The sequence below is a fragment of the Oncorhynchus gorbuscha genome, unplaced genomic scaffold (genome assembly GCF_021184085.1).
Source record: "Oncorhynchus gorbuscha isolate QuinsamMale2020 ecotype Even-year unplaced genomic scaffold, OgorEven_v1.0 Un_scaffold_551, whole genome shotgun sequence".
NCBI classification, from domain to species: Eukaryota; Metazoa; Chordata; class Actinopteri; order Salmoniformes; family Salmonidae; genus Oncorhynchus; species Oncorhynchus gorbuscha.
Genome location: NW_025745380.1, coordinates 445,725 through 462,988, shown reverse-complemented (window position 1 = coordinate 462,988; position 17,264 = coordinate 445,725). Strand labels below are relative to the sequence as shown.

The 17,264-nt window shown below is 44.7% G+C and overlaps 1 protein-coding gene across 1 annotated transcript in view; it reads right to left on the bottom strand.

The window, feature by feature from the left end:
• The window catches only part of rab40c (RAB40c, member RAS oncogene family), a 40,621-nt gene extending 26,878 nt beyond the window's left edge, over nucleotides 1-13,743 (bottom strand). Inside the window, exons 1-2 of the mRNA XM_046333956.1 lie at nucleotides 13,394-13,743; nucleotides 11,792-11,964 (exon numbers count right to left, since the gene is read on the bottom strand). Of these exons, the coding sequence (XP_046189912.1) occupies nucleotides 11,792-11,933 (142 nt within the window). The 5' untranslated portion in view covers nucleotides 11,934-11,964; nucleotides 13,394-13,743. The remainder of the gene's footprint in view (nucleotides 1-11,791; nucleotides 11,965-13,393) is intronic.
• Between the last annotated feature and the right edge of the window lie 3,521 nt (nucleotides 13,744-17,264).

Here is a 17,264-nt window from a genome sequence, read left to right as displayed (position 1 = left end):
CCTAGTGGTTAGAGTGTAGAGGTGTCAGGGTAGCCTAGTGGTTAGAGTGTAGAGGTGGCAGGGTAGCCTAGTGGTTAGAGTGTAGAGGTGGCAGGGTAGCCTAGTGGTTAGAGTGTAGAGGTGGCAGGGTAGCCTAGTGGTTAGAGTGTAGAGGTGGCAGGGTAGCCTAGTGGTTAGAGTGTAGAGGTGTCAGGGTAGCCTAGTGGTTAGAGTGTAGAGGTGGCAGGGTAGCCTAGTGGTTAGAGTGTAGGGGCGGCAGGGTAGCCTAGTGGTTAGAGTGTAGAGGTGTCAGGGTAGCCTAGTGGTTAGAGTGTTGGACTAGTAACCTGAAGGTTGCAAGTTCAAACCCCCGAGCTGACAAGGTACAAATCTGTCGTTCTGCCCCTGAACAGGCAGTTAACCCACTAGGCCGTCATTGAAAATAAGAATTTGTTCTTAACTGACTTGCCTGGTTAAAAAAATAAAAAATGTCAGTCATTACAGACATTTAGAACCTGTCAGAAATGTCCAGATCAACCAGCTAACGCTTTTTAATTCAGTTTTTTTTAGCCCGTAGATACCGTTGTCATTTTGTCAAATATCACATGAATACACATAAGACATGGCAAAATGTATAGAATTTATAGAGGTGTGAACAGTGCTGGTCCCCATAGAGGTCTGAACAGTGCTGGTCCCCATAGAGGTCTGAACAGTCTGTATCATGAACAGTGCTGGTCCCCATAGAGGTCTGAACAGTCTGTATCATGAACAGTGCTGGTCCCCATAGAGGTGTGAACAGTCTGTATCATGAACAGTGCTGGTCCCCATAGAGGTGTGAACAGTGCTGGTCCCCATAGAGGTGTGAACAGTCTGTATCATGAACAGTGCTGGTCCCCATAGAGGTCTGAACAGTGCTGGTCCCCATAGAGGTGTGAACAGTCTGTATCATGAACAGTGCTGGTCCCCATAGAGGTCTGAACAGTGCTGGTCCCCATAGAGGTCTGAACAGTCTGTATCATGAACAGTGCTGGTCTCCATAGAGGTCTGAACAGTCTGTATCATGAACAGTGCTGGTCCCCATAGAGGTGTGAACAGTGCTGGTCCCCATAGAGGTGTGAACAGTGCTGGTCCCCATAGAGGTCTGAACAGTTCTGGTCCCCATAGAGGTCTGAACAGTGCTGGTCCCCATAGAGGTCTGAACAGTGCTGGTCTCCATAGAGGTCTGAACAGTGCTGGTCCCCATAGAGGTCTGAACAGTGCTGGTCCCCATAGAGGTGTGAACAGTCTGTATCATGAACAGTGCTGGTCCCCATAGAGGTGTGAACAGTGCTGGTCCCCATAGAGGTGTGAACAGTCTGTATCATGAACAGTGCTGGTCCCTATAGAGGTGTGAACAGTCTGTATCATGAACAGTGCTGGTCCCCATAGAGGTGTGAACAGTCTGTATCATGAACAGTGCTGGTCCCCATAGAGGTGTGAACAGTCTGTATCATGAACAGTGCTGGTCCCCATAGAGGTGTGAACAGTGCTGGTCCCCATAGAGGTGTGAACAGTCTGTATCATGAACAGTGCTGGTCCCCATAGAGGTCTGAACAGTGCTGGTCCCCATAGAGGTCTGAACAGTGCTGGTCCCCATAGAGGTCTGAACAGTGCTGGTCCCCATAGAGATGTGAACAGTCTGTATCATGAACAGTGCTGGTCCCCATAGAGGTCTGAACAGTCTGTATCATGAACAGTGCTGGTCCCCATAGAGGTGTGAACAGTCTGTATCATGAACAGTGCTGGTCCCCATAGAGGTGTGAACAGTCTGTATCATGAACAGTTCTGGTTCCCATAGAGGTGTGAACAGTCTGTATCATGAACAGTGCTGGTCTCCATAGAGGTCTGAACAGTCTGTATCATGAACAGTGCTGGTCTCCATAGAGGTCTGAACAGTGCTGGTCCCCATAGAGGTCTGAACAGTGCTGGTCCCCATAGAGGTCTGAACAGTCTGTATCATGAACAGTGCTGGTCCCCATAGAGGTGTGAACAGTCTGTATCATGAACAGTGCTGGTCCCCATAGAGGTGTGAATAGTGCTCGTCCCCATAGAGGTGTGAACAGTCTGTATCATGAACAGTGCTGGTCCCCATAGAGGTCTGAACAGTGCTGGTCCCCATAGAGGTCTGAACAGTTCTGGTCCCCATAGAGGTGTGAACAGTGCTGGTCCCCATAGAGGTGTGAACAGTGCTGGTCCCCATAGAGGTCTGAACAGTGCTGGTCCCCATAGAGGTGTGAACAGTGCTGGTCCCCATAGAGGTGTGAACAGTGCTGGTCCCCATAGAGGTGTGAACAGTCTGTATCATGAACAGTGCTGGTCCCCATAGAGGTGTGAACAGTCTGTATCATGAACAGTGCTGGTCCCCATAGAGGTGTGAACAGTCTGTATCATGAACAGTGCTGGTCCCCATAGAGGTGTGAACAGTCTGTATCATGAACAGTGCTGGTCCCCATAGAGGTGTGAACAGTCTGTATCATGAACAGTGCTGGTCTCCATAGAGGTGTGAACAGTCTGTATCATGAACAGTGCTGGTCCCCAAAGAGGTGTGAACAGTGCTGGTCCCCATAGAGGTGTGAACAGTGCTGGTCCCCATAGAGGTGTGAACAGTTCTGGTCCCCATAGAGGTGTGAACAGTCTGTATCATGAACAGTGCTGGTCCCCATAGAGGTGTGAACAGTCTGTATCATGAACAGTGCTGGTCCCCATAGAGGTGTGAACAGTCTGTATCATGAACAGTGCTGGTCCCCATAGAGGTGTGAACAGTCTGTATCATGAACAGTGCTGGTCCCCATAGAGGTGTGAACAGTGCTGGTCCCCATAGAGGTGTGAACAGTCTGTATCATGAACAGTGCTGGTCCCCATAGAGGTGTGAACAGTGCTGGTCCCCATAGAGGTGTGAACAGTCTGTATCATGAACAGTGCTGGTCCCCATAGAGGTGTGAACAGTGCTGGTCCCCATAGAGGTGTGAACAGTGCTGGTCCCCATAGAGGTGTGAACAGTCTGTATCATGAACAGTGCTGGTCCCCATAGAGATGTGAACAGTGCTGGTCCCCATAGAGGTCTGAACAGTGCTGGTCCCCATAGAGGTCTGAACAGTCTGTATCATGAACAGTGCTGGTCCCCATAGAGATGTGAACAGTCTGTATCATGAACAGTGCTGGTCCCCATAGAGGTGTGAACAGTCTGTATCATGAACAGTGCTCGTCCCCATAGAGGTCTGAACAGTGCTGGTCTCCATAGAGGTGTGAACAGTCTGTATCATGAACAGTGCTGGTCCCCATAGAGGTGTGAACAGTCTGTATCATGAACAGTGCTGGTCCCCATAGAGGTGTGAACAGTCTGTATCATGAACAGTGCTGGTCCCCAGAGGTAGAGTCTGTATCATGAACAGTGCTGGTCCCCATAGAGGTCTGAACAGTGCTGGTCCCCATAGAGATGTGAACAGTCTGTATCATGAACAGTGCTGGTCCCCATAGAGATGTGAACAGTCTGTATCATGAACAGTGCTGGTCCCCATAGAGGTGTGAACAGTCTGTATCATGAACAGTGCTGGTCCCCATAGAGGTGTGAACAGTGCTGGTCCCCATAGAGGTGTGAACAGTCTGTATCATGAACAGTGCTGGTCCCCATAGAGGTCTGAACAGTCTGTATCATGAACAGTGCTCGTCCCCATAGAGGTGTGAACAGTCTGTATCATGAACAGTGCTGGTCCCCATAGAGATGTGAACAGTCTGTATCATGAACAGTGCTGGTCCCCATAGAGGTCTGAACAGTCTGTATCATGAACAGTGCTGGTCTCCATAGAGGTCTGAACAGTTCTGGTCCCCATAGAGGTCTGAACAGTCTGTATCATGAACAGTGCTCGTCCCCATAGAGGTGTGAACAGTCTGTATCATGAACAGTGCTGGTCCCCATAGAGGTGTGAACATTAGATATGCCTTGTCTTCAGGAACTCTCTCTCATTAGTTATTCCCTCTATCTTCTCCCCCCATATCTCTGGGGCATTTGTCTGATGGAGCTGGGAGTGTGTGAAGCAGCTCTTTTGAAGCCACAGACCAGCAGCCCTGCCCCCCCCCTCCTCTTTCTCTCTCTCTCTCCATCGCCCCCCAACTATCAACAGCAGCAAGCTGTTACATCCAGCAGCACCATAACACCCAGACAGGCATCAGTCTCCTTTCCTCGTTCCTCGTGAGCTCACCCCATCGGGTACAGGTCTGTCACAACCTCCCCTCTCCACTGAGAGCCTCCAGGACTCCGACAGAGTCACACGACAGCTAGCCTGTAGACACCCCTAGCTCTGAACGATAACGACTGGCAACAATGTTATTGTATTGAAGAAAAACAAACAAAAGAAACCACACAACCTTTGACATGACTTAACAAGGACAACGTAGGCAGTTCAAACAACACCCTGATGAACTGGTGTGGAAGCTATGATTCCCAGCGTGATGCTAGCTAATGGGCGTCTCCCGACTCAACACACACCCTGACAAACCAGAATAGAAGGCATCTGGTGATCCTCGGGCTAAGGTCACGGTGACTGTGTAGCTACACTCTCAGGGGACCTGCTGGGTGTGTGTGTGTGGAGAAGGTGGAGTGTGTGTGGAGTGTGTGGTGTGTGTGTGTGTGTGTATAGTGTGTGTGTGTAGTGTGTGGAGAGTGTGTGTGTGGAGAGTGTGTGTGTGGAGAGTGTGTGTGGAGAGTGTGTGTGTGGAGAGTGTGTGTGTGGAGTGTGTGTGTGGAGTGTGTGTGTGGAGTGTGTGTGTGGAGTGTGTGTGTACTCTATAATACAGGGCTTGTAGTAGGACTGTGAAGTCATTCAAACCAGGGGTGGGAGGAAAGGTCTGGTTTTAAAAGCTTTTCTTAAAACATTATTATTTAAAAATATATAAAAATACACAGGATAGGTGTTGTTCTACAGGGTCAGTCATAGTAGTATGATAGGTGTTGTTTTACAGGGTCAGTCATAGTAGTATGATAGGTGTTGTTTTACAGGGTCAGACATAGTAGTATGATAGGTGTTGTTGTACAGGGTCAGTCATAGTAGTATGATAGGTGTTGTTGTACAGGGTCAGTCATAGTAGTATGATAGGTGTTGTTGTATCAGGTAGTATGATAGGTGTTGTTGTACAGGGTCAGTCATAGTAGTATGATAGGTGTTGTTGTACAGGGTCAGTCATAGTAGTATGATAGGTGTTGTTGTACAGGGTCAGTCATAGTAGTATGATAGGTGTTGTTGTACAGGGTCAGTCATAGTAGTATGATAGGTGTTGTTGTACAGGGTCAGTCATAGTAGTATGATAGGTGTTGTTTTACAGGGTCAGTCATAGTAGTATGATAGGTGTTGTTTTACAGGGTCAGTCATAGTAGTATGATAGGTGTTGTTTTACAGGGTCAGTCATAGTAGTATGATAGGTGTTGTTGTACAGGGTCATAGTAGTATGATAGGTGTTGTTGTACAGGGTCATAGTAGTATGATAGGTGTTGTTGTACAGGGTCAGTCATAGTAGTATGATAGGTGTTGTTGTACAGGGTCAGTCATAGTAGTATGATAGGTGTTGTTTTACAGGGTCAGTCATAGTAGTATGATAGGTGTTGTTTTACAGGGTCAGTCAGTAGTATGATAGGTGTTGTTTTACCGGGTCAGTCATAGTAGTATGTGACGACCCTCCCACTCTGTCTGCCGTATTCTGTCTTTGTTCTTGTTTCCTTATTAGGATGCCGGTGGGCGGAGTTGAGAGGGTCGTCAGCTACATGGGAAACACCTGGGCCAGGTGTCTCCCAGGATAAATAGACCTCTTCCACATTCATGGAGGAGACTCTCTCCATGCAGACACCTGTTGTAGATTGTGGTGTGGTTCTTGGTGGCCTTTTGTTTGTGTGCTTTGGCACCTTTCAACACCCTGCATTATCACATTCATGCATGCAAAACACTCACTTACACTACGGACTACTGATTACACACACCATTGGATATTTTCCTTAGTTGCTTTAGTTAATAAATATATCTTTTGTTACTCCTTATCTCCACGTTGTCTCCCTTTGTTACGGGCTTTGAGCCGGTTCGTGACAAGTGGGGGCTCGTCCAGGATGACCAGGTTCTTGCTCTGCTGCCAATTGTTGGTTCTCCTTTTCAAGCCAAGTTTCAAGGTCCATATACAGTGGTGCGCCAGTACACTGAGCAAAATTATCTAGTTGCCACTCCAGAACGGAGGAAAGCACACCAGCTGTGCCATGTAAATCTGTTAAAACCCTATTATGCACGTTCCTCTGAGACTGAACAGTGGGATTCTACAGAGGACGGTAAACCTGTTCTTTTGGCTGATACCGTTGTTTCCTTGGGTTCTTGTCGTGCTAGATCTGTGCATGAGGAGGAAGATGTTCCTGGTCCTGACGATTGTATATTGCAGGGTAGATTGAAAAATTCAGAAACACTGGATATTTTAGACAGTCTTCTCACTCACCTACCTGTTGATGAGCGGAAAGAGATGGTTGGTCTGATTCAGAGATTTCCAGGTTTATTTTCTGATACACCTACACGTACAAACTTAATAGAACATGATATTGACATTGGAGGTGCTGACCCCATTCGTCAGCGGTTCTATAGAGTTTCTTCAGAGAAACTACGTTGTCTGGATGCTGAGGTCAAGTACATGCTGGAGAGTAAGATAGCAGAGCCTTCTTTCTCCAGTTGGGCTTCTCCCTGTATCTTGGTCAGTAAACCGGATGGAACAAACCGTTTTTGTACGGACTACCGTAAGGTAAACAGTGTCACAAAGCCAGATTCATTTCCTCTTCCTCGGATGGAGGACTGTGTTGATCAAGTCGGTGCAGCTAAGTTTGTGAGCAAATTTGACCTGTTAAAAGGCTATTGGCAGGTGCCACTGACGAGTAGGGCACGTGAAATCTCTGCCTTTATTACACCCTTTGGTCTGTACTCGTATTCAGTTATGAGTTTCGGTCTGCGCAATGCACCTGCCACTTTTCAGCGACTTATGAACAGGGTTGTCGCCGGTCTGACCGGGTGCGCTGTTTATTTGGACGATGTAGTGATCTATGCAGATACTTGGGAAGAACATCTGTCCCGTATTCAAGCCTTGTTTGAACGTCTGGCTGCAGGTCGCCTCACAATCAATCTGGCAAAATGTGAGTTTGCTCAGGCGACCGTTACATACCTTGGAAAAGTGGTTGGGCAGGGTGAAGTGCGTCCTGTTCGGGCTAAAGTGGTGGCTATTGATGCTTTTCCACCACCAACTACTAAAAAGGAACTGATGCGTTTCTTGGGCATGATTGGTTATTACCGTAGTTTTTGTAATAACTTCTCTACTGTGGTCGCTCCCTTGACAGATATGCTGAAAGCTAAGGCTGTTTACGTTTGGTCTACTCGTTGTCAACACGCTTTTGAAGATTCAAAGAGGTTGCTTACCTCAACTCCAGTGCTGGCTGCTCCTCGCATGGATTTGTCATTTACCTTGCAGGTGGATGCTAGTCATGTGGGGGCAGGTGCAGTTTTGCTGCAAGCAGATGTGTCTGGGATTGAGAAGCCTGTTAGTTTCTTTTCTAAAAAGTTTAACGATTATCAGTTGAACTATTCGGTTATTGAAAAGGAAGCGCTAGCACTCATTTGGGCGCTACAACACTTCGAAGTGTATGTCGGGTCGGGGGTAGTACCTATTGTGGTCTACACCGACCATAACCCCTCACTTTTTTGAGGTCCATGATGTGTCCAAACCAGAGGATAATGCGATGGTGTTTATTTTTACAATCATTCCATCTAGATGTGAGGCACATCCGGGGGACTGAAAACGTGATTGCTGATGCGCTCTCTCGTGCGCCCTGTTCCTAATGTTTACGTGACTGACCATTGTTTCGTATTGTCATGTTCTCTCTGTCCTGTCTGCTCCCTCCTGGTCTTGTTTTCTTTCCTCTTAAATGTTGCTTCCTGTGCGAAGGTTGCTGAGGTCTGGGGAGGAGGTTGGCTGGGGCAAATTGTAAGTGTGAACACGTAAACCCTCATCAATTTGGGGCACAGAGGCCTGTGTCAATTTGGGACGCAGAGGCCTGTGTCAATTTGGGACGCAGAGGCCTGTGTCAATTTGGGACGCAGAGGCCTGTGTCAATTTGGGACGCAGAGGCCTGTGTCAATTTGGGACGCAGAGGCCTGTGTCAATTTGGGACGCAGAGGCCTGTGTCAATTTGGGACGCAGAGGCCTGTGTCAATTTGGGACGCAGAGGCCTGTGTCAATTTGGGACGCAGAGGCCTGTGTCAATTTGGGACGCAGAGGCCTGTGTCAATGTGGGACGCGGGAGGCTGGTATGTTGTTCCGGGGTCCTTGTTGGTCCCCGGTTTTATGGGGGGGAATGTGACGACCCTCCCACTCTGTCTGCCGTATTCTGTCTTTGTTCTTGTTTCCTTATTAGGATGCCGGTGGGCGGAGTTGAGAGGGTCGTCAGCTACATGGGAAACACCTGGGCCAGGTGTCTCCCAGGATAAATAGACCTCTTCCACATTCATGGAGGAGACTCTCTCCATGCAGACACCTGTTGTAGATTGTGGTGTGGTTCTTGGTGGCCTTTTGTTTGTGTGCTTTGGCACCTTTCAACACCCTGCATTATCACATTCATGCATGCAAAACACTCACTTACACTACGGACTACTGATTACACACACCATTGGATATTTTCCTTAGTTGCTTTAGTTAATAAATATATCTTTTGTTACTCCTTATCTCCACGTTGTCTCCCTTTGTTACCTAGTGCCAGTGAAGATCCTGAGAGACACAGGTGCCTCTGAATCATTTGTGTTGGAGTCTGTGTTACCCTTTTCTGCTGAGACTGATTCGGGGAATAGTGTTCTAATTAGGGGAATAGGTTTGAACACTCTGTCAGTTCCATTGCATAAACTGATGTTGGATTGTGGGCTGGTGAAGGGTGAAGTTGTTGTGGGGGTGCGTCCTTCGTTGCCTATTGAGGGTATCGACGTTATCCTTGGGAATAACTTAGCAGGTGAGCGTGTATGGCCAGTTGTGTTTCCATCTCTAGTGGTTTCCACTAAGCCGTCATTTGTTGGGATTCCTGATGAGAGTGTACAGAGTTTCCCAGAGGTGTTCTCTGCGTGTGCAGTGACACGTTCTATGAGCCGTGGCGAACTAGTCACTGCGCCGACTAATGATAATAATACAAAGTATGTCACTGTTTTCCCTGTTATCCCGTTATCTGTAACCCGCTCAGATCTAATCAATGCTCAACGGGATGACCCCACGTTGGAAGAGTTGCGTGATCAAATTGTGCCTATAGAACAGTTGGGAGATGTCGCCCATGGCTATTTTCTCCAAGAGGATGTCCTGATGAGAAAGTGGGTGTCTCATGATAGTGTTTGTCTGGGGGAGGCAATTAGTCAGGTTGTTGTACCAGTTAAGCTTCGTGAGTTGGTGTTGGAAACTTCTCACAGTGACGTTGCTGGACATATGGGGGTGAGGAAAACCTACAATCGCATATTAAGACATTTCTTTTGGCCTAGATTAAAGAGGGATGTTTCTGATTTTATCAAAACTTGTCACGAACCGGCTCAAAGCCCGTAACAAAGGGAGACAACGTGGAGATAAGGAGTAACAAAAGATATATTTATTAACTAAAGCAACTAAGGAAAATATCCAATGGTGTGTGTAATCAGTAGTCCGTAGTGTAAGTGAGTGTTTTGCATGCATGAATGTGATAATGCAGGGTGTTGAAAGGTGCCAAAGCACACAAACAAAAGGCCACCAAGAACCACACCACAATCTACAACAGGTGTCTGCATGGAGAGAGTCTCCTCCATGAATGTGGAAGAGGTCTATTTATCCTGGGAGACACCTGGCCCAGGTGTTTCCCATGTAGCTGACGACCCTCTCAACTCCGCCCACCGGCATCCTAATAAGGAAACAAGAACAAAGACAGAATACGGCAGACAGAGTGGGAGGGTCGTCACAAGTATGATAGGTGTTGTTTTACAGGGTCAGTCATAGTAGTATGATAGGTGTTCTACAGGGTCAGACATAGTAGTATGTTACCCCTGGAGGAAACTAGGGTTAAGTGCCTTCCTCAAGGCACTTGGAGATTTTCACCTTGTCGACTCGGGCAGCGACCTTTCAGCTACTGGCCCTTCTGCTGTAGCCGATGCATTATTAGTTAGTGAGACAGTGACTAGACCTTATGCTGTAGCTGATGCATTATTAGTTAGTGAGACAGTGACTGGACCTTCTGCTGTAGCTGATGCATTATTAGTTAGTGAGACAGTGACTAGACCTTCTGCTGTAGCTGATGCATTATTAGTTAGTGAGACAGTGACTAGACCTTCTGCTGTAGCTGATACATTATTAGTTAGTGAGACAGTGACTGGACCTTCTGCTGTAGCTGATGCATTATTAGTTAGTGAGACAGTGACTAGACCTTCTGCTGTAGCTGATGCATTATTAGTTAGTGAGACAGTGACTGGACCTTCTGCTGTAGCTGATGCATTATTAGTTAGTGAGACAGTGACTAGACCTTCTGCTGTAGCTGATGCATTATTAGTTAGTGAGACAGTGACTAGACCTTCTGCTGTAGCTGATGCATTATTAGTTAGTGAGACAGTGACTGGACCTTCTGCTGTAGCTGATGCATTATTAGTTAGTGAGACAGTGACTGGACCTTCTGCTGTAGCTGATGCATTATTAGTTAGTGAGACAGTGACTGGACCTTCTGCTGTAGCTGATGCATTATTAGTTAGTGAGACAGTGACTGGACCTTCTGCTGTAGCTGATGCATTATTAGTTAGTGAGACAGTGACTGGACCTTCTGCTGTAGCTGATGCATTATTAGTTAGTGAGACAGTGACTGGACCTTCTGCTGTAGCTGATGCATTATTAGTTAGTGAGACAGTGACTGGACCTTCTGCTGTAGCTGATGCATTATTAGTTAGTGAGACAGTGACTGGACCTTCTGCTGTAGCTGATGCATTATTAGTTAGTGAGACAGTGACTGGACCTTCTGCTGTAGCTGATGCATTATTAGTTAGTGAGACAGTGACTGGACCTTCTGCTGTAGCTGATGCATTATTAGTTAGTGAGACAGTGACTAGACCTTCTGCTGTAGCTGATGCATTATTAGTTAGTGAGACAGTGACTAGACCTTCTGCTGTAGCTGATGCATTATTAGTTAGTGAGACAATATGAATGTGTCTGCATTGTTCAGACGTTTGTACAGGAGCGGAAAATATTATTCACTTACCACAGCGGACTGGTATGTGTCTGTTTTTAGGTGGTGTGTGTGTGTAGATGGTGTGTGTGTGTATGTGTGTGTAGTATGTGTATACATGTGTTATGTGTCCGTGCGTCTGTGTGTCTCTTTGTCTTTGTATTTATTAGAGATCCCCCTTAGCTGCTGCCAAGACTTGTGTCCTCTCCCTGTGTGTGTGTGTGTGTGTGTGTGTGTGTGTGTGTGTGTGTGTGTGTGTGTGTGTGTGTGTGTGTGTGTGTGTGTGTGTACATGTGTTGTGTCCGTGCATCTGTGTCTTTACACGTTCGTGCTGTGTATTTGTATTTATTAGAGATCCCCCTTAGCTGCTGCCGAGACAGTGTGTGTGTGTAGTACATTTTCAAGTGAGTCATTTAGCAGAAGCTCTTATCCAGAGCGACTTACAGTTAGTGCATTCATCCTTAAGACAGCTCGGTTGGACAACCCACATAATCACAGTAAGTACATTTTCCCCCTCAATAAAGTAGTTATCAGAAAAGTCCTGAGCTCGTGACTCACCACTGCTGTACGCGTACGGAGACTCTGCCGATCCATCCTGTAGGCTGTCTAGTATCTCCCCTTTCCCCACATCGCTGTCCCCGACCAGGAGGAACTTCAACAGGTAGTCATAACTCTTCACCGGGCTGCCCTGGGTCCCCATCCTGCCTTCCTCACATCTGTCCCCTCACACACTGGGGGAGGAGAGGGGATGGAGGCAGAGGGGGACGGAGAGGGGAGGGGAGGGGACAGGTATGGTCTATTCCAGCAGAGAAGTTAGAGTAGTCAAGAGTCTGTGTGGTCCTCCAGTTGAGAATTGTTGATTAGCCCTACGGCCCACTGTTGTGTGTCGAGGTGGAGTTGAGGCGCTGCTACAGGTTAAAACACCTGACCACCATTGTAGCTTGGCAAGTCTGAATGATGCAGCAATAGTGGACACAATTAATTTGAAAAAAAAAAAGTCCCTCCAGGTTAAACAGCTTGCAGGAGTTGGAAGTACAGTGTGCTGCTCAAAACCAAAAACGTCCCTTGGACAGGAATGAGGCAGGGTACCAGTGGTGGTCCAAATAACGTCACTGCTGAAAGCAAGCTGCGAGCAGAAGTCCTGATCTTCCAACCTCAACACCGTTTTACAACTGGTATTTATTTAACCACCGACTTCTCTGACTGCTAGCGCTTCAAACACCTGTCACAGTTTAAAACAACAATTACATTTAAAATACAACGCGGTTGCTTCATCAACAGACGGTTAGTAAACGAACCTTGTTGTGAACTATCTGGCAATAACCTCTCTTTAGATGAAAACAACATATTTGTTTTGTGGACGTGACGTTAGCTAAACTGTATATTGTAAGGATATGTAGCTAGTTTCCTAGTTAGCGAACAGGCTATCTGTGTCCTTATTGTTAGCATAACGTTAGCTAGCTAGCGAGTAATGCCATTATGGGCTAGCTATCGCAACAAAGAAAGTGTTATCAAGAACATCTAACGTTAGTCTATATTGAGCCCACAAAAAAAATATTTATAGCCTGTTTTTGTTTTTTTACTAGATGGTTAGCAACCCTGTTATAGTAATTAAAGGGTAAATAGGCAGCTAGCCGTGAATGGTAGCTAGCAAGCTAACTATGAACAACAGCTTTGCGTGGCTGGCAAGACAGGAGGAGCTAGTTAGCTGGGTATGCTAAGCTAGCTGGGTATGCTAAGCTAGCTGGGTATGCTAAGATAGCTGGGTATGCTAAGCTAGCTGGTAATGCTAAACTAGCTGGGTATGCTAAGCTAGCTGGGTATGCTAAGCTAGTTGGTAATGCTAAGCTAGCTGGTAATGCAAAACTAGCTGGTAATGCTAAACTAGCTGGTAATGCTAAACTAGCTGGTAATGCTAAACTAGCTGGTAATGCTAAACTAGCTGGGTATGTTAAACTAGCTGGGTATGCTAAACTAGCTGGGTATGCTAAACTAGCTGGTAATGCTAAACTAGCTTGATATTCGTGGTTAGTTGACAAGTGTCAAATCAAATCAACGACTGAGGTCAAACATCCCGAATTAAATAACATACCCTAATATGTATCAGTTTGCCAGAGCTCTCATTCATAAAAGTAATAATTGTACGAGTAATCTCCTAACCTGTCGAAAACTGGACTATCCTCTTCCTAACTGGTTTACGATGCTGGCTTCCTTGGTACCGATTTGCTTGCTAACTTCACCCGAGTCTGGCTGCTCTGAAATCGGGCCCCTCTCTCTTGTCCGGACAACAAAGATCCGTAACTTCCCGACCTTTTCCTTTGCCTTGGTTCAAATCCAGAACTTGCAGTTTGCCGTATTTTCTCGTGGGTCCAAAGCACAAGTTGAGATGTAAAGGTTTTAGTCCAAGTCCGCGGTAAATCATTTGAAAATCTCTGTTTGTAAAATCATACATGTGTTTTTTTTCTCCTCTAACACACTGAAGCTGACAGATAGGCACTGCACTGTCTGGTGCTCGAGGTTCCCGCTCCGCCCTTACCAGCCTCTGATTGGATACACATACACACAGAATGATACGATTGGCTATCAGAAAAATCAATCATAAAATCTGTCAACAACACATTGAGAGTGTGGAAGTGACTGAGATTAAAGGGGCAGATTCGACTATTGTTGATCGTACTGGTGGTGAAGGAGGAACGGTAATCTTGCGCTGCTCGGTTCGTGTTGTCAACAAGGCAGCATTGTGCATCGTCCAGAAACATTACATCTCTTTCCAATAAAAAATATATATGTTTGAATTTTTCCAATTAGTTTTCATTTGGAAGGCATATACAGCGTTTATATATAATTTTTTTTTAAATAACTTTTTCATGTCATAACACATGAAAAAGTAATACACATTACTCCACGAGTTTAATTATGTCACTTTTGTTTTTGAGCCGATTTCGCCATGGGCTTTGAATGTGGTACCTGGCTCACGCCTGGGGGGCAGCCCGGTGCAAAACACGCCTCATCGGGCGTCCCGGACAGATGAATCGAATGCCTTCAATGCCAATCAGATGATAGAATGGATTAAAGCACTGGCCCAAACAAAAACGGAATAAAAAACAATGGGGAAATGTAGTGATACTAGTAACGTCATAAATGTTGAAACAAAGGACACGGAAGTAACCTTAACAAACACGTTTGAGTGGGATACTGTCAGTTGACAGAGGGTGTGAATGTGTGTCAAACCTGTTTGAAAACCATGACTCATTACCTCTCCTCTCCCACGGATAAATACTCGAATGAATGAATGACTGATTGAATTAATCACACACACACGTAGCCGAGGTAAGTAGTGGTGCTGAAGCATCCGCTGAAAAATAACAATAATAATATATATATATACTAGTCATGTATTAGCGGACCCATATAGGCTTCCGTATCGCCGGCAAATATTTTTTTAGATATATATTTCAGGATATTGTGTATCCTTGGAAAAAAAACAGAATTCTGGTAAACATTACAATTTTAAAAACATAGCTTGTCCAAGAAAAGTAGTCTCTTGACAGGGTAAATTAAGCTGCCTTCAAAGTTCTGTACTGAATTCAATATTACCACTACCTTTTTAAAACCATGTAGAGATGTATTACCCAAACACAAGCATTATTATTTATTTGTATATATTTAATTTTTAGCTTTATTTACTTCATATCCCAGCGATAATGCTTTGCCCTGGGAAGACAAAATGCAATTTGCTCCACTTGCCATTGGCTCAACTTTCCCCAAGGCAAACATTTTGACTATGTTAGCCCACATATCTACAAGGATGCACTTTCATACTAGGTTTAGGACCTCATATTGAAGCTTGTAGGCTGCGTTTACAGAGGCAGCTCAATTCTGATTTCGGCCTACCGGGGAACAGTGGGTTAACTGCCTTGTTCAGGGGATTCGATCCAGCAACCTTTCGGTTACTGGCCCAATGCTCTAACCACTAGGCTATCTGCCACACCAAAATTATTTGTTATACTGTTTTATAAGATATGTTTTTATATTGTGTTAGATTTGTTGTTAATACATATTTTATACACACACACACACACACACACACACACACACACACACACACACACACACACACACACACACACACACACACACACACACACACACACACACACACACACACACACACACACACACACACACGCACACATATATATACACTACCAGTCAGAAGTTTTAGAACACCTACTCATTCAAATGTTTTTCTTTTTACATTGTAGAATAACAGTGAAGACATCAAAACTATGAAATAACACATATGGAGTCATGTAGTAACCAACAAAGTGTTAAATAAATCCTTCATATAAGTTAATTTGTGGAATTTCTTTCCTTCTTAATGCGTTTGAGCCAATCAGTTGTGTTGTGACAAGGTAGGGTTGGAATACAGAAGAAGCCCTATTTGGTGAAAGACCAAGTCCATATTATGGCAAGAACAGCTCAAATAAGCAAAGAGAAATGAGTCTCTCATTTCATTAAGACATGAAGGTCAGTCAATGTGGGAAAAAGTGCAGTCGTAAAAACCTTCAAGTGATGAAACTGTCTCTCATGAGGAAAGGAAGAGCCAAGGTTACCTCTGCTGCAGAGGAGAAATTCATTAGAGTTAACTGTCTCTCATGAGGAAAGGAAGAGCCAAGGTTACCTCTGCTGCAGAGGAGAAATTCATTAGAGTTAACTGTCTCTCATGAGGAAAGGAAGAGCCAAGGTTACCTCTGCTGCAGAGGAGAAATTCATTAGAGTTAACTGTCTCTCATGAGGAAAGGAAGAGCCAAGGTTACCTCTGCTGCAGAGGAGAAATTCATTAGAGTTACACACACCTATAAAACACACACTATGACAGGACTCCAGACACACACCTATACAACACACACTATGACAGGACTCCAGACACACACCTATACAACACACACCATGACAGGACTCCAGACACACACACCTATACAACACACACCATGACAGGACTCCAGACACACACCTATACAACACACACCATGACAGGACTCCAGACACACACCTATAAAACACACACCATGACAGGACTCCAGACACACACACCTATAAAACACACACCATGACACCATGATGTGCATGTACGCACACACAGCTATTTCACACAAACACTCCTGACAGATACATAGTATATGGGAACAATATTGTATGAACCAAACACTTGGTCAATACCTCCCATTGGAATAATCTGCTTTAGCCTGATAAAAACTCAAAATACTTTACTAGTGGATTATACCAATCATCACAATGATGCAGATAACATATATAAACCCTGGATTATCCATCATCAATATGAATCTCAGATAATATATATAAACCCTGGATTATCCATCATCAATCTGAATCTCAGATAATATATATAAACCCTGGATTATCCATCATCAATATGAATCTCAGATAATATATATAAACCCTGGATTATATCCATCATCAATCTGAATCTCAGATAATATATATAAACCCTGGATTATCCATCATCAATATGAATCTCAGATAATATATATAAACCCTGGATTATCCATCATCAATATGAATCTCAGATAATATATATAAACCCTGGATTATATCCATCATCAATATGAATCTCAGATAATATATATAAACCCTGGATTATCCATCATCAATATGAATCTCAGATAATATATATAAACCCTGGATTATATCCATCATCAATCTGAATCTCAGATAATATATATAAACCCTGGATTATCCATCATCAATATGAATCTCAGATAATATATATAAACCCTGGATTATATCCATCATCAATCTGAATCTCAGATAATATATATAAACCCTGGATTATCCATCATCAATATGAATCTCAGATAATATATATAAACCCTGGATTATCCATCATCAATATGAATCTCAGATAATATATATAAACCCTGGATTATCCATCATCAATATGAATCTCAGATAATATATATAAACCCTGGATTATATCCATCATCAATATGAATCTCAGATAATATAT